The sequence below is a fragment of the Mauremys mutica genome, chromosome 6 (genome assembly GCF_020497125.1).
Source record: "Mauremys mutica isolate MM-2020 ecotype Southern chromosome 6, ASM2049712v1, whole genome shotgun sequence".
Classification (NCBI taxonomy): Eukaryota; Metazoa; Chordata; order Testudines; family Geoemydidae; genus Mauremys; species Mauremys mutica.
In genome coordinates this window covers 18464923-18483138 of record NC_059077.1, presented here as the reverse complement: position 1 = coordinate 18483138, position 18216 = coordinate 18464923, and the positions used below count along the sequence as shown (strand labels likewise).

The window sequence follows — 18216 nt, the reverse complement described above, 5'->3', positions numbered from 1 at the left end:
ACTGTGGCTGGGTCAGGGACTGAGTACTGCACATGTTATAAAACGCAGTTCATCCCAGTTGATTTGGAAAGAATTCCACAGGAAAGAAATTTGCAGCCATTCCAGTGCAACGGAAATATCTTTGGAATGTGAGTGCAAATGTTCAGTGCAGATAGCTTGGGCAAGGAGCCTCTCAGTGCTATGTCTAGTGTAAAGCTTTCAATTCCTGTAGAAGGTCTGTTCCGAGGTATCTGGTTTCGGAGGGCCAAGGCAGAGGTCATTAGAATTTTGGGGAGAAGGAGGCTGACAGCATGCTTCCCTTTTGCAGATGGTGATTGAACAGGCTATTTTCAGTGGGGGCCCCTTTTGTTGGCCAATGAGACAATAGTCTTGCTTGTCCCTGTTTCTTTTCTTACTGATAGGAATTGGCATGATTCCTTACAGCCATCAAGATTTCCTCTGCTGAGTAAGAGGCCTCTTCACTTGTGAAATCATCATTCAAATTGGTTGAGTTTTTCAATGCTTTATGTACAAAATAGTGTATACTAAATTGAAAAGGGATAATTAGGGAATACTTTTTTCCTTGTTTAAAGAAAAACTATAACATTTTAAATACTACACGGAGCAGACAGAAAGGATAGGGATTCCTCCTCATACATGTTTACCAATCCAGCCATGAACATATACGCATATTTATACATTTACCTGCAAATACCTATTTGATTATGGACACTACTATAGACTTTAAAAATCTGAGCCTTAATGTATTTGAAATAAATTACAGAATTATTGAAGTTCTCACAAACGTAGATAAATGCAGAAAATTTTAGGGTAAAACTTGTAATTCCTTCATTATCTCAATTGAAACAACTACGTTAGTTCTATATTCATGTTAGGATCCAGTTCAATATAGTCCTTCTTCTTTTAAAATCTCTTCATACTTAGACCTGGTGATCTGATCACGTGCTTTCTCTGTCCATATTGTCTTATCACTCTTGGTGCAAGAGTCTTCTTCACAGCCCTAGCCACCTAGAATTACCTTCCTGTTTCTTTCCTTCTCACTAACTCTCTGTATCATTTCAACTCTCATCTGAAAATATACATTTTTCCTTTGATTATATTTTTTAATTTCTCTTTCACTCTGTTATTATTGAGCTCTATCTCACAGTACTTATAGTAATGTGAGAAATAATTTAGGGATCTAGAAAGACACAATACCAAAAAAAGTTGTGTTATGTCTCAGGTTTCCTTAATACCCTGTATGAAGAGTTGTGCTGCAATCCCTATATTCACTGAATGGGGTTATTAACTGAAGTCCTCATGGATCGTGGGACCAACCGGGCTTACTTGGAGTTAAATTAGCGTGAACATCAGTTCCATCCTTGTTAATTAGTTTAACTGCAACCTTAAGATGATGTTCTGGAAATGTGTAGAGACTGAATACAAAAAGGATTCAGCTAGGTTGTTAGCATGTCTTTTGTAGTACCCACTGTTCCTTAGGCTTCCCAGGTTTCTCACTTGTAAGAATTTGACCTGAGCTCAACAAATATGGGGAAAAAACATTACAAGAATCAGGCCAAGTATGGGTAGAGGTCATGCAAGGTGATAAGGAGAGCAGGTAAAGTAAATCTCCAGTGCTCAAACAGGAAAGAGAAAAATATCTACCCTCTGAACCTGTTAGAATCCTGGCAGGTACAAGAATGACAGTTGGTTAATCTTAAGAATAGACCATTAGATTTAGGCTTCCAGATAACAGAACTGTCAGGGTTCCCTCCCCACACTAAACTCTAGTGTACAGATGTGGGGACCCAGATTTCCCCTCTAGGCAAAACTTTAGAGATACAAAAACAGGGATAAACCTCCCTCTTAGCACAGGGAAAATTCACAAGCTAAAACAAAAGATAATCTAACGCATTTCCTTCCTATTACTTACAATTTGTAATCTTAGAGGCCTATCAGGACTATCAGGAACCATTTAAGTATCAATAGTTGAGGACTAGGAGCAATCTAGAAACCTATTGGAAGCTTTCAGGGATGTGTTTTTGTTCTTACTGGGAAGATGTCATTTACTGTCCCATCACATCTAAGGTAAAACCTGAATACCAGAGACAGTTTGGGAGTAATAGCACACACAGTACAACACATGCTAATGCTTGGGTTTATCACCAAATCCTGAGTGACTGGTATCATCACATGCCCCTTCTTGCTAAACCTGAGAGGAGTGTGCAGATTTGTGTTGACTTATGATTCATATCTAGAGTTCTGTATAGGCGAGTTCCTGGACCAAGTAGGATAGCAACATTAGACTTGCTATCCTATTAATTTTGTCTTAAAGAAAACTTTCTCCACCTTAACAGCCGAAGCAAAGGCCTAGACTCTCCATTCCTTCACCCAATTGACATTAGTGAGATGTAAACTCTACCACACAGTACCCTATTTACCTCAAGGCGATTTTAACTTCAAAGGCTGGGACCTACTCCTGCTGCCATTGAAGACAAATCAAAACTTCCATTGACTACAGTGGTAACATTCAGTTCCATTAAAGATGAAAAATCTATGAAACTAGCATGATAGCGACCAAGACACTTTTCTTGGAATCCCAGCTCCACTGAAACACCCATTGTCTTAATGCTGTCCTACTTGCCATTTCCACCAAATGGGGATTTTTAGTATGTTAGTATAAGGAGAGGTTATAGAATTTATTTGTCTAACAGTAATGCTTCTTGTTTTTCGGCTAACGTTTCACACAAAGTAGAACAATACACCTGGTTCCTGACCCAAAGCGTTTAGTCTAAATCAGCTCTTCGTAATCTTAGTTTAAACAGCTGCAGGTATAAAAGAGTTATGTGAAATGATTGTGACATAGAATCAAATTTTAAAAATAGTTTGTTTTATCAACAGCTCTAATAAGGGGGCTTCACTTCACTGTGATGACACTGATATGTCTCCAGAGGAAACAGAAGTATGTTCTAGTGGGTCTATGAATCAGGATATCTGGGTTCTGTTTGTGACTGCCACCAATTTACTGTATGACCATAGATGAATCATTTAATTGTTTTGTGCCTCAGCTTCCCATCTGTCAGATGAGGATGGGATGTTTTCTTAATTCAACAAGATTTACAAAACACTGAGATCCTTGGATGGAAGGTGCTGTGGATGAGCAAAATATTATCATTAGACTCATAGTATCATATGCTGTGTACAGTAGTATGGATCCATTAATCAGCTGATAGTTGATGTGACTGACTATTACGTTATGTCAGTGGTGATTTGCGAATAGTCTGGAGCCACTGAGATGTGATAAGCAAAAGTTAATAAAAAATCATGAATGAAGAAAGAGCATTAAAGCACTAATGTAAAAACAGCCTGGTATTTCAGAATTACCTCCTAAATTTCCGAAGTAGCATATGGATTGTAGCAGCATGACTCCTACAGGCATTAATGGAAGTCACAGTGCTTTGAAAATTTAGGGCTGTCTTTTAGCAGATGCACAGTCGCCGATATTCAGTTTTTAACACTTTTAATTAAAAATAAAACAATCCAAAGGTGACTAGTTGTTATTACTAGCACTTTGGGGAAAAAGGGTGGCAAAATTCTGGCCTTGAACGTGCTGCTCCCTTTGATGTTTACGAAACGTTCAGTGAAGCCATTTGGAGACTCACCCACCTCTGAGGACTGAAACTGGTTCTGGTAAAATATTGTATAGTTGGAATACAAGATAAAATGCCAAATTAGCCTATTCTACTTTTTTATTCTCCTCTAACTTAAAAAGTTTCAAAACTAATTATAACTAAATTGAATCCAAAATGAGAACATATCTGCCAAGCTTCAGCCTGTTGCAAGATTTTGTAGCAGAGAAAAAGGTTTGTAAATGGTAAGTCTGACAGGGCATGAAAGGTGAACCGAAATGACCTTTCCTTCAGAGTCAGTACAAATGAACATTATTGGAAGCGTTTCTCCATAAAAACAGCTTCTTCCTTTTTACTGTTTTTGTGGGTACCGAAGAACAGGCCTACAACACCTAAATTTTCTGCTTTGCTGAGACATTCCAGCTTTCACTGAGATGATTACATTAGTAGCACTTGAAATCAGCACCAGAATCCTGATCAAAAAGTGGCAAATGTAGAAGTCCTGAAAAGTGAGATGCATGCAGCCTTTTTTAGTCCCCTCCCCTGTTCTCAGGCCTTGTCCCTATGCACAGACTCTGTCTTTCTCCGCACATACAATTTTGCTTTGATCCCTGCACTTGGGATTTGCCTGCAGAAATCCACACAGGTCCAGAACCTTCCAGAAATCTCTGACTGTTGGTGGGGCAATTCTCCTGTGCCTGAAGCCATGGAATGCTCCCTGTGAGGCCTGTGCCCTCCCTCTGCTCCTGCCCCCCAATTTCTTCCAGTTGCCAAAGCAGCAAGTCAGAACTTGTTCTCCACTTTATTGAATAGCTCGTAAATGCTCATGAATAGCTAGAGTGGACTTCCAGGTGGTGCAAGAAGGGAGGAAGGAGAGGAAACTATGTACGCCTGAAAGTCCATTCCTTTGCTGCCTGTTGTGTCTCACTGACAGGAGGTGAAGATGGGGCAGAGAGTGAGTACAGGCAAGGATAGAAGGGAGAGGTTTGGGTGGTAATGGATGCAGGGTAGAGAACCTGGTGCAGAGCAGAACAGAGTAGAAACTGAAAAGGGACAGAACAGGTGGAGTCTAAAATCAGGCAGACAGATTGTGGGAAGGCTGATGTGGAAGCAGGGGCAGTGCAGGAGGTTCACTCACTTCCCGCCCTCCCCAATCTTTTCTAGGTTCATTTTTCCCCTCAGGCTTTCTCCAACTTCCCAGGTCTGCCTTGTTTTCCGAACTCCTCCCCCTGCTACGCTGATTGCCTCAGCTGGCCCTACTTTCCTTATCCCCCTCCACTCCCTGCACCTTGCTTTTGAGGTATGCAAAAGATAAGTGGACAGATGCAAAGGATGAAATAGTGTCTTCTCACATCGATGAGACATACCACATTGGGAACTACATAAAACTTCTGCTACCTGAATCTCCGCTACATGAACACTGCACCCCCAAATCCCTCTCCCAACTTCTCCAGATCTCATTTCCTCGCTACCACAAGACTGTATCTTCATCCTCTCAGTCCATCTTGGAGGCTGGGTAGCTGGCAAATATGATATTTCCCTACTGATTGCATAGGGTGGGAGCTGGACAGCAGGAAGCATCTTTTGAATTTCCTCTTACTACCTGCACAGGGGATCTGATCCTCACTGACAAGACTTCTGCAACTGGAGCAGACTTGTGTGGAGGTGCACAAAGGCACTGCTGTCCTCCCTTGTGCAGATGACTGTGTGTGGGAAGGGAAAAACATGTTTTCTCCTCCACAATGGCCTCATAAATACATCCATTGCAGGCTCTCTTTGGCCCCTTAGGTCATTTCCTGTGCAACAAGGTTCTATGACACTGTGTTGCATCCCTCCTAGTGTTTTACAAATAGACCCAACACAGCCTTTTAAATAAAAAATAAAAATTGTTGCTTCCTCAGCATAACAGTAAATGTATGGAATGTGCTTATAAAAATACCAAAAATATTGCTAGCAACTCTTTAAAGTAAATATTCTAGAAGTGAAGTGCAATATTTGTGGGAAATTTTCAGCGCTAAACCCAGTCCAATGAGTGTGCAAATTCTTGCATAATAAGCAGTGTTCTCCTGCGGACGAGGAAATGGGTAGCAATGCTATTCGCCTAGTTTCTTCAAGTGTAAGTACTGAGACTTCTCTTTTCCACTGTGACTTATGTAATTGTTTCAAAATTTCTAATAATTTGTAAAGGAGCCCATTAAACATAGGAGGAGGGAGGCCATAGGGGAATTTTTTATGTGATGCCTACTTTTAAGAGTGTTTTCTTTCGTCTGCCCTCCAGCGGGAGATTTAGACAGATGCATATTGTAAAAGCAGATTTCTGTTTTAAGTCACTAAAGAATTACTCTGTCTATTATTAGAACGTTATCTCTGATACCATTACACAGGGGCTTCATGCATCCAAAAGACCCCACAAATGCATGCCTGAATCTTGTCCATGCATTCAAATGCCTTTTCTTTCCCCTGAATTGGTCAGGAGTGTGTTTGCAGCATCTTGTGAGTTGCTATTGTTTTGTTCTGTTTGTTTTGGTTTGGTTTTGATGGACTGAACTCCTGTTCATACTAAACAATAAAGTAATAGAAATGACAACACTTCATCAGTGAGTAGTGGCAACAAACACTGTGTGTGTCCATATGTGAACAGAGCTATCTGCTTCTAATTTGTATTTTCTTCATGAACATCAGGGCATGGAATCTTTCAGTTTTATTGGTATTGTATACAATAAGTTATTAAATTTCATCTCTGTAATACACCTGCAGTAAAATAACAAAACATTACTGCGCTTAAGGAACATGTGTGTGTGTTACAATGTTCCACCCCTCTACAAACAGCTGCTTACAGATTTCAAGATCCATTGTATAAATTCCCTTGAGCCCACCTCTAATAATCGAGACACATCTGCCATTGCAGTATTATAGGCATATGTAGTTTTATTGAAACTATACCTGTATATAAAAAATTAAATAACTCCTACCTCAATTAAATTGGCAGGCTACCTTTTGTGAAGATCAAATTGCAGACCTCTTGAGACATAGTGAGGTTCATTTCATTCTTCTATTACAAATCACTAAGTATGTTTTTTTATTGGTCAAATAACTAGATTTCTTTACACTTTGATGGCAAGAGTCCTTTATTATAATATTTCTTCTTTGTTTTCTTCCCATATAAAAACATGCAAATGGTATATTAAGATGACAGAAAAGATATCTAACAAAACAAAGGAATTCAAGGTTAAGGCTCACACAACATCTGCTCTTACCCCACATTTTTGTGTCCCGATACAAAAGTGTGAATGCCCTCAAAGAAGGATTTTTTTGTGACTACACAAACCCACCAGTTTGTTGACTAGGCAGTGTGTTTATGCAGGATACACTTGTGTCTGACTCCGTATGAAATCATTTATAAAAATTAAAGTTGTATTGGATTTTAAAGGTGTAATTCTGTTAAACAGACAGCTGAATCCAGTCATTGCCATTGTGTCCAATGTTCCTACTCAACTGTCACAACTTCACTTACCACTTATTCATATAGCACCACAAAACATTTGTGACTTCCTCAGCATAACAGGGTAGGTGTATGGAATGTCTTTACTTGAGTGGAGCCAGGATTTCGGTCAGTAAGTTTTGCAAAAAAGTGTATAGTTCAGGTATAGTTGCCACCTGTCACAGTTTTTGCTGAATTGTCTCACCTTGGAAGGCAGAAGTGTTACTTCAGGTCCTGAAATCAGTTCCAGTGCCCATGGTTATATTGTGGTTTGACCTATGTAGTAACACTAATAACCTAAGTAAAAGTTTTCTTGTCAGACAAGTTATGACAAACTTAAGTTCAGGTGTCTGTGTGGCTTATTTAGTAGGCATTCTCCTGAACCTTAGCTAGAAAGGCAAAAGTTCATCGTCTGCTCCATAACTAGAGAAATGCTGAAATGTAACACAAAACTTCAGTTATAAAGGGAAATGCTCTACTTTTTGAAGTGCAGTCCTTTGGATCAGATGTTAAACCATAAAAGCTTTAAGTTCCCCAAGCACTGTCCAAAAACTGATGTCCTGGACACCAAATAGTATGGCTGCTTATAATGTCCAGCAGTAGGTGTGTACATGATTGAGTGCCAATGGCTGCTCCATTTGCTGCTGCAGTCATTGTATATTATATTTTATTGTATATTGATTTGATGCTTTGAGATACCTTGAATGTGAAACATGCTACCAAAAAATGAAGTTATATTTGTGCCTACAGTCATCCCACTTTATATTGTGTTCTTGTCATAGCTCCTAAGCTCAGCAGGGTCATGAAAAGCCACGGTGCTGTAAGAAATAATTCTGGCAATTATCTGAGTCAGAATTGTATGCCTCAAAATACAAGTATAGCATATGGGGATGCTGTCTTTTGGCTGAAATGTAAAATCAATGCTCTAACTACTCTTGCTTATTAAAAATCATCTGGCTTTTAAATTTTCTTTCTTCAAGAGTAGGTGTATAAATCCTGATATACTAACAAAATCCTAACTGGATGTTTGGCCTTTGTGCACATCACCAGCCAGTCTTTGGCACTTCTTCAATGGAAGACTGCAGTCTTCTCCATGCCCATGACTGTGTACATAGGGAGCTAGCTACCAAGTTCTTTCTCTGACTCCTTTAATAAGCCAGAGATCTTTGTTCCCTCTAAATGGACCAACTGGCTACTCTCTAGATACATCAGATACCCAGTTCAGATTAGATGCAACAAAGTTAGATTTAATTGGCACTATTGCTGAAATACTGCTCTTTAGCAATAAGGCAATTTTTTAAATAATGATTACCGCTAAACAATGTAATATTCTCTGGAAGTATCCGTTTTTCTCCAGTTTCTACCAACTCCCCGTTGTCATCTTTTTGGTATTTGGCACATTCTGGCACATTGCCCATTTCCAGCAGACCATTTCAGATAGTTTCTCTCCCACATAGAAGTTACACTGTTCTGCCACCATCTAAGGGTATGTCTTCACTAGAAACGTTAAAGTGCTGCCACGGCATTTAACGTGGCTGTGTAGTCGTGGCACCAGCGCTGAGACAGAGCTCTGCCAGTGCTGTAAAAACCCCACCCCCCACGAGGGGAGTAGCTCCCAGTGCTGATGCACTGTCTACACTGCCACTTTGCAGCGCTGAAACGTGCATCAATCAGGGGGGTGTTTCTTCACACCCCTGAGCGAGAACGTTTCAGCGCTGTAAAGTGGCAGTGTATGCAAAGACTAAGGCTAACGTGAATTACCTGCTGTTTTGCGGAAAGGATGAATATGTATAGCAGCTTTAGTCATACTTAATTGCCATGTAAAAGAAGGTGTAGGACCTTCACATTCAGTGCAGTTTAAGGTGGGGAAATAAGTTTTTTAAGACACACAGGTAAAGAACACTAACTGTTAAAATAATCAATATTTTTACCACAGATAAAATTTAAGCTGCATACTGGCTGTCACAGATATTAAATTCTTTCTACAGTACATTGAATGCCTGTTGCTTTAATTGGGAAAGATATTTTACTTCACTTCTCACTCTAAAAGCTGATGTGAAATGTGGTTTGCACTATTGTAATAGTTACCAGTCTCTCAGTGGTGGTTGCATTTTAGTGGTGAAGTTTAAAACGATCCCTTTACATACATATGGTCAGAGTTTCAAAACCTGGCCTCCCTCTTTTTGCCCATAATTTTCACATACAATAATTGCATCTTCCATTATTTGCAAGCATAATCTAGGTAATTTAGTACCTGATTGCACCCACAAATCAGATGATTGAACATGCAAATGACATAGATTGGGAAAACAAATAATTGTGAGTGCAAAATTGCTTATGGAATTTTTTCCCTTGCAAAACTGCCTGATCCAAATGGATGGACCAGATAAGACTGTGCTGAAAATTAGGCCCCTGATCTGTAAGTTTTTCACAGAACTTTGATGCTTCCAAAATGTTAATTAATAACTAGTTCTTCCAATGAATAATAAACTATTGCTTCATATATAGCAATTAAGGTATCTCAGATTATTTCATCAAACAATGTGCAGTGATTGTGTAGATAAATGGGGAAGCTGTTTGAGTACTTGGAGTCTGTATTCAAATAGAGGGAAAGTAGGCCATGACCCTGTAGTTATCCTCTTTTAATAAAAAGTGCTTTGGGCTCTTTAACTTCCTCTAGCACAGAGGATGTGGAGAAAGATGGTGGTTTGACATCTTATCTAAAGGACTGCTGTTCTAACAGCGCACCCGCCCCGTAACGCACATCTTAGTACAGCAATTCAGTATTCGCTTTAGGCATTAATCCCAATTCCTAGTGTGGACACATAAATCATATTCTTTTGGCCCAGAAGAGAGACTTGGGCTAGTTGAGTCACACTACCTATTATGGTTGTTTATTTATTTATTTGTACTGTAAGAGTAGTAATTACATTACAGCAAGGAGAGATCTCAGGGAAACGATGAGATTCTCCCATCTGTGTATCTTTGGAACATCTGGATGTAATGACTCTGAAACGGTATGTCACCTTCTACCCCAAAACCCCCATAACCAACCGACTAATCTTGAGGCACAGTCTTTCTTATGGCTTCTCGGTTCATTCAGGGAATGGGCAGTTGTCTCCATACTTTAGGGTGCACAGATTATTCTCCCTGGTGTGCCTGCCCTTCCCTGTGGGCAGGTGTGGGGCTGTGGTGAAGCACAACCCACCCCATTCAGTAGTTCCTCCATACCTCACACCTGAACCATATTTAACTAGACAGTTTTAATTCAATATAAAACCAGCTCTACTTTCTAGGGTTTGAAAACTGTTTTTTAAATTGTTGTTATTATTTATTACTAAGTTGGGTGTTGTCTGTATTTAGCACTTCTGAAAGAGATCACAAAGGCAGCTATAAAGATTTGAAGTTCTTTATCCATACAACAGGTACTCCAGGGGCAGCCGCAGTGCAGATGTGCCCACACTGGTCCTGCCAGTGTACATCAGCCCTACCATGGGATGTAGATTGCCCACAGGGTCACCGTCCATTATACCCATTCAGTCTTTGGCCTCTCTGTAGAAGCTATCAATAAAATGGCCCATTAGAGCGGATTGTGATTTTGGTTTAGGTGGTATGGATACGTGTCCTTTGGGAGCTGGACAGAAACCACTAAACCATAACCCACAAGCTGTTAGTTGGTAAACATTTTTGGTCATTGTGGAACTGGACTGTATGTAATTGACCAAGAGGTGAAAGGTTCTCTATCCAGCAGATGTTATAATAATAAATCACTCTCAATACCACTTTTGTCCCCTTCTCCAACTCAGTGTACTATGATGCTCCCTTTGCATACATCTGCCAGTTTGCCAGTCATGATATTCTTCACATTCGGATTCCTCCTAAAGACCTACTTCTTATGAGCATTCCAGAAGTGAATGCATAAAACAACAACAGACCCATGTTCCAGTACGAGAGTCTCTCTTCTGGGCATCCTAATGCGACCTGTGTTCTCTGTGTCTTGTTTAGTTTGGAAACTATTTGAAGTAGGATTTTCTTTTTTGTTCCATTGCTGTGAAGAATGCTGAATACATTGTTGGTGCTTACCACATAATAAATAATAACAGAGGAGCCAGGTACGTCTTTATGTCTTTGCAGTAGATGAGGTATATGTCTGCCAGACATATAATGCTTGCTGCAGTATGTTTAGCAACAGTGAGAAAGTTAATATTTTTATTTTGTTTTGAAGTTAATGACAGAATGTGGCCATCTGTCTGCATTTTATAGGCTTTTCTATTTTTAAAAACTATTTTCTTTGAAAGGAGGGCTAGGTTGACTATTAAGAGAGCCTGTTTATTTTACTAGTAAAGTATTTTACTAGTCAACACTGTGGTTCAGGTAAAGTGGATATTTTCCATATCCTTGTCTTTCAAAACTATCTTGGGAAAAAATGTCCATATAATGTCTAATAAAACCGAATATATGTCTGGAATGTAATGCACAGGGGTATTTCTATCTTTTTTACATACTGTCATAACATATGGGGTTAGTTTTACAATGCATGTGTTAGATAAATAGACATTGTGACAAAAACTGGATGCAAAGTGAACCTACTGTAATTGCAGTAAGATGAGCAATTCATCCTGCCTAGTGGAAAACTAGAAAGGTTTAAGGTTTTTAATTTTTCTTTTAATGAATTTAACACTAGTGAAAGATGATAGACTGACAGGCTTGGAAACTGTAATCCTTTACCCAGAGTCCTCTACCCACATGATATAGGCAGTGGCACTGCAAGCTTCTTTACAGTGCTCTACCAGTATGTCTTCCCCGTGACCTGGAAGAGGTGGATCTTCACCCTTTATGTCCATACAATTTTTAGTGCCTCTGCTGAGAACAACAAGGATACTAAATAATTTGTGCTGGCCAGGCTTGAAAATCCCTCTTGCCACTGACAAGTAAAACTTTCCTTCTGGAACAATTTCCCAGGTCTTGCTGCAGAGGACCTCTGGCACTGTAGATTCCCTCTTTCTGTGAGCTGTTGTCCAAAACATGACCAAGTCGTTGGATCCTGGAGCATTGTTTCACCTTTTCATAGGTCCAGGGGAGTGAAGAGTTCCCTTAAATTGGGCTGCTGCCCTTAGGTTGCCAGTTCAAATTCAGGGTTGAATTATTAGCAGGGTAGGCACAGACTTGGGAGTCAGAGTACCTGGATTCTATTCTTCACTTCCTCTGACTAAAGGCCTTGCTACATACAAACTTAAACTGGTTTAGTTAAATCTCTACATTCCCATGTAGACACTTCTATTTCATCTGAGTGGCTTATTTTGGTTTAGCTTTAAGCTCCTCAAAGTTGGTTTAAAGTAAAGTGAAATAAGCCTGGTTTAATGCAAAATAAGTGTCCACATAGTCTTTTACACTAGATTAACTAAACTGGTTTAAAATCACACTTTAAATTGAACCAGTGGAATTCAGCATGTAGACAAACTCTTACTGTGTGATCCTGGGAAAGTCACTTAACCTCTCTTTGCCTCAATTTCCCCGTTTATATAATAGGAGTAATGCATACTGTCCTACAGATGAAAAGTTCTATGAAAATGCAAAACATTATTGTTATTTTTTCATGTATGAGGGTGATTAAGAACATAAGAACAGCCATACTGGGTCAGACCAAAGGTCCATCTAGCGCAGTATCCTGTCTTCCGACAGTGGCCAATGCCAGGTGCCCCAGAGGGAATGAACAGAACAGGTAATCATCAAGTGATCCATGCCCTGTTGCCCGTTCCCGGCTTCTGGCAAACAGAGTCTAGGGACACCATTCCTGCCCATCCTGGCTAATAGCCATTGATGGACCTATCCTCCGTGAACTTGTCTAGTTGTTTTTTGAACCATGTTGTAGTCTTGGCCTTCACCCACAGGTTGACTGTGCGCTGTGTGGAAAAAATACTTCCTTTTGTTTGTTTTAATCCTGCTGCTTATTAATTTCAGTTCTTCGGGTTTGGTGATTGGGCCCACTATATTTGTAAAAGGACAACAGTCCCCACAGTCCCCACAGTTCTAAGTAAAGAGAAATGCTGCAGTATCCCAGTTACTACTGCCTGATCCTTGTCATAAATACTGTCTTTTTAATGGTGGCCACCATATATGTAATGCATTTATATATCAAGATAGAGACTTTGGGGCTGGGTAGGAGAGGAAGTTGTCATTTATCATAAAGGTTTGATGGAGTGAAACATGTACACTAATTTGTTCTCAGTTTGTTGAATTCATTCTTTCCTATTTTACATGGGAAGCGTCTGGCACAGATGAAGAAGCCACCTGGTGATCTTGATGCACCCAGGCAATAAAACTTCACCTCTTTCTCTCTCCTTAGGATTGGAATCTACACCTGCTGGTTGTGTGATGCAGTCAGCGTGCAGTATGTACAGCAAAGGGAGAGATGGAAACAAAATCTTTATTCTTAAGCTTTTAATTGAAAGCACATGCACATTTTTAATTCAGAAGTTTTCCCGCAGTGCTAAACTAACTAAAAGACCATTCACAAGAAAGCTAGGTATAACTGTGGTGCGTCATGCTCTAATTTGGCTTCCATGACCATACCACCACTATATTTTTACCCACCTGAGCTTTAAAAAAAAGAAGGGATGCTGTTTTTTTCACATTAGCTGAATTTGCTGATATATATTGTAGGGATGAGTATAATTTTTTATCTTGTCTGAAAACTCAAGGTGTCATAAACTTTACAGGTGTTGGGGTGTACTTAAAATGAAGATTGCTCTGGATTTTCTTTGACATTAGTTTTAAGTTACAATAATATGTACAGTTGTTACAGCTGTATTTCCGTGTGAATGACCTTTGGACTGCATTTATTAGATTTTGACCGTATTAAAAATATTGAAATTAGGAGAGAGGAATTTAAATGCAGTTAAATGGATACTTTCCACTTTTTGAAAAAATCTCAGAATGAATTAATATGTCACTAAATTACATATTTATATTTTCTTGAGTAACCCTAGTCTGTAAAATACAAAATAAACACAAGTTTATAACAGTGAACACCCATAATTTTTTAAGTAGTATTGAAATGCCAGTCAGATTAGTTTGATCATTTTTAAGGGTCCTTTGCCAAAAAAAACCAAAAAACACAAACAAACCATAGCAAAGCATAGCAATGTATTTGCAAGAGCTGAATTTTTCATTTGCAGACATGCATTCGAACAGCAGGGAAACACACTGTTTATCCCAACCTGGGTATCTTTAGTTTTTATCTGACTCTAAAGAATATAATTATCTTTTCCCCACCATACAAATGTCTTTCATGTTAGGCAGTTTTGTAAGGTAGTAAGTATCAGTTGTATCCACAGACATATTGGACTGCATTTATTAGATTTTGACCGTATTAAAAATATTGAAATTAGGAGAGAGGAATTTAAATGCAGTTAAATGGATACTTTCCACTTTTTGAAAAAATCTCAGAATGAATTAATATGTCACTAAATTACATATTTATATTTTCTTGAGTAACCCTAGTCTGTAAAATACAAAATAAACACAAGTTTATAACAGTGAACACCCATAATTTTTTAAGTAGTATTGAAATGCCAGTCAGATTAGTTTGATCATTTTTAAGGGTCCTTTGCCAAAAAAAACCAAAAAACACAAACAAACCATAGCAAAGCATAGCAATGTATTTGCAAGAGCTGAATTTTTCATTTGCAGACATGCATTCGAACAGCAGGGAAACACACTGTTTATCCCAACCTGGGTATCTTTAGTTTTTATCTGACTCTAAAGAATATAATTATCTTTTCCCCACCATACAAATGTCTTTCATGTTAGGCAGTTTTGTAAGGTAGTAAGTATCAGTTGTATCCACAGACATGCATACTGGCTTCCTCCAGGGAAAAAGAAAAGTTACTGAGTTCTGTCCATGCAGATCCTGGTGCAGCAATCCCAGCAGATCTCTTCTATGTGGAAGAAGTTAACACCCTCTGAGGAGGAAAAGAATGCAGTCCTTTAACATATTTGCAGGAGAAGGATCAAGTAGGCCATATGTGGCTTGCTGAGTCAAACCACATGGTGCTTGTTTGGAAGGGCTTCCTTGGAGTTGCAGAGAGAGGAGCATGCAACATGTACTCTGCTGTTCCAACCCCTTACACAGTTTAAACTTCCTTTTTGGTTCAAGTACCGCTCCTTATGTCCTCTCCCATTAATACAAATATATGGTTCAAGTTCCACTTCTTTGCTCCTCCCACTTTTTTTTGGTAAATATATGAATTTTAACTCGATGGTGTCTTTTTGAAAATATGTCCGACAGACAGATCTGTTCACATTTTTCAAATGCCTGAGTATCTGACATGCTAGATTGTGGAAAGATTTTTAAATTGCTTTTAGTCTCTGGATAACATTATTTTACACACAGTAGCTTGCTTCTGGATAAGAAAGGGATAAGTATTGCTTATCTTTGGGTATGTCTACACTGCAGTGTAAGCCCAGGGTTTGAACTCAGGCTTAAGCCTGCCCCTCCTTCCCTGTGCACTTAAATCGCACTAACCCGAGGTTCAGACCCAGGGTCCCAGGGCTCCACAGGCATGGAGAGTCTGGGCCTGCATCAAGCTGGAACCTAGGGTGCAAGTCCTATTGCTTTTGCAGTTTAGACATAGACCCACTGAACTTGTGTTCTGGGAGTTCGCCAAAAGTATTCCACAATCCTATGGGCCAACGTTCTTTGTGCTCTGAACAGTCAAGTTTGGTGGACACTCAAGTTTTTCCATACCGCACCATGAACAAAGGGCTAGAGCGGCCACATGTTGGAAGGGCTCTAGGAAGTCTGGGATATGGATGATTGGATTTAGGCCTGCATAATGCAGTGTAGATGCGGAAGCCTCAGGTTGAGATCCAAGGTTCAACAGTTCCTAATCTGGGGTTACAATTAAGTGAAGACACTCAAGCCCTAAGTGAACAAACCCAGGGTCTGCTAACTGGAGTTCTACCAACCCTAGGCTTACATTGCAGTGTAGACAGCGTAGTATCTTTGAGACCAACAAACAGTAATGAGTTAACAAAATCATTCTTCTAAGCAATTAAATTATTTAGCTGGTTTTGATTCATTTGTTTGTTGTTTTAAAGACAGGAAGTTTTCTTGGTCTTTTGGATGTTTTTAATGTAACTTTTCTTTGGGTAAAAATATTGCTAACACTTAATTTCAGAAAAAAACACTCTTTTTGAATTTGAACTTGTATAAGCCTTTTCTGTGTTCTCATATTCAAAGGGAAAAATAATTATATAATTAAAAATGGGAAATCAGCCACTAAACACCTTTTAAAGACTGAAGCATGTCAGGATATTTTGCCCCGTCTGAAACAACTTGACCCGCTATTCTTGTAGTAAGCTCTTTATAGTTAAATGTTTACACAGGGAAGAGTGATGTTAATTTTCTTGTTAGGTTAACAGGTCTTTTAAAACTTGCTCTATTTTAGGTTTTGAAATAATTTGCCAACGAGAAACATTTTAAGGCAAGTAGTGATTAGAACATACTTATTGAATTATACACGAAAGGGCTCACTTGAACTGGAAAAGTAGTATAGACTGACTAAGGAATTGTTCCCTGCAATTCTTGTGTATTTTACTCTGGGAAAAAAAAATGCAAAAAAGCTCTTTTCATTGCACAGTATGAATTTCTGCACTTCATTAACCCTCATTCTTCCCCTCCTATCATCCCCAATAAGTGACCACATTGCTGATAAGTACCAGATGGATATAGGATTTGAGAAACTTTGGAAAAAAGTGGATGGAATTGGGTATTGCGAACAATGATGTTACACTGTAATACATTCTTTAAAAGAATGTGAAAAGCGGTAAAACAGGAGGATGCATGAGCCTATTCGTAACCATCGGGCAGTTTTAATTTACATGCCAATACGCATGAGTTTTATTTGACTATTACTCCACTATATATGAAGTGGTAGTTACCTTGGTAACACTTACATCATATGCCAGTGCTCTGCTATAGTGCATGTTTAAAATACAGAAACACTTAATATAACTGAGCTTTTGTATGTTTTGCTGTACTGTATTGGGGGGAGGCAGAGAAAGTGTCTGTTAGCAGACATTTTTTTTCTACATTTTGTTCTTATCATATGCATTGTGCAGGGACACAGAAATAGGCAGATTTTCTCTTAATGTTTAATTTTCATTGTTGCATAGAAGAGGTGAGTGAGTGGATGTTTTATTTACACAAGGGAGAAGTTGTAGAGCAATTGAATTGTGTGATGATGTGGCAGTTCTCCATTCTAGCATCACTGAGTTGCTTTGTAAGAAATTCTGCAGACAGTGCTTAATTATATGCAGCTGAGCAGCAATCCACATCAGAGCCAATATTGACTATAGGCCAAATTCTGCCCTAATTTACCCCTCTTGTAGCGCACCTATACGTCAGTGGATTTACACAGGTGTAAACTGGGGGTAGAAGTTGGCTCTATATTGCCTATCTTGCCCTGGAAAAAGATTCTGCCATTACCTCTCAGATAATATTCACATTGATTTGGTTTAGGTTGGTGTATAAACTGCATCACTTTGGTCTAAGTTTGTGACACTTTCTTGACTATAATATCTTATTAGATTGGTTACGCAGCACAACTGTGCAACTAAGATGAATGGGTACTATCAACTTTGGTGGCACAAAACTGCACCTCTCTTGATTGGCAAACTGAATGGAGTTCATCCTGGATGGGATTCCCTGAGTAATGGACTTTGTGTAGAACTCTAAGATCTAGATTCCCCAGCCTCCCTGCAGACCCTTTACAACACTCTTATGTTTTTTTAAAAGGTCCTTGTCAGTCTGGATTGTTTACATATAGATGAAAGTTTTTGACAGTAGAAAGATTAGGCTCAAATTCCACTCTGTGAATGAAAACTGTATTCTGAAAAGTTAAAAATGAAGTGGAGAATAGTACAGTCCTTGTTAGACCTATGTTAGTAAACAATCAGAAAGGTGTCAAATTTTCTTGAAATCTGGAGGGTGAAAGAGGATGGGTGGAATCATTGGAGAAAGGACTGTGTCTAATAGGTGGAATCAGCTGTCATTGGAGGTTGGATAGGGAAGTGGGTGAAGATATGAATATTGTGGATGCTTGATTCACCAGCCTCTACAAA

The 18216-nt window shown here is 39.1% G+C and overlaps 1 protein-coding gene across 3 annotated transcripts in view; it reads left to right on the top strand.

The window, feature by feature from the left end:
• The window catches only part of TCF4 (transcription factor 4), a 329775-nt gene that overhangs the window by 182987 nt on the left and 128572 nt on the right, over nt 1-18216 (top strand). Inside the window, exon 1 of one of the 3 annotated variants that reach the window (XM_045020696.1) lies at nt 5612-5724. The exons of the other annotated variants lie outside the window; for them this stretch is intronic. Coding sequence (XP_044876631.1) covers nt 5689-5724 — 36 coding nt within the window. The 5' untranslated portion in view covers nt 5612-5688. Of the gene's footprint in view, nt 1-5611; nt 5725-18216 lie in introns of those variants that run through there. 3 annotated transcript variants of the gene reach the window in all.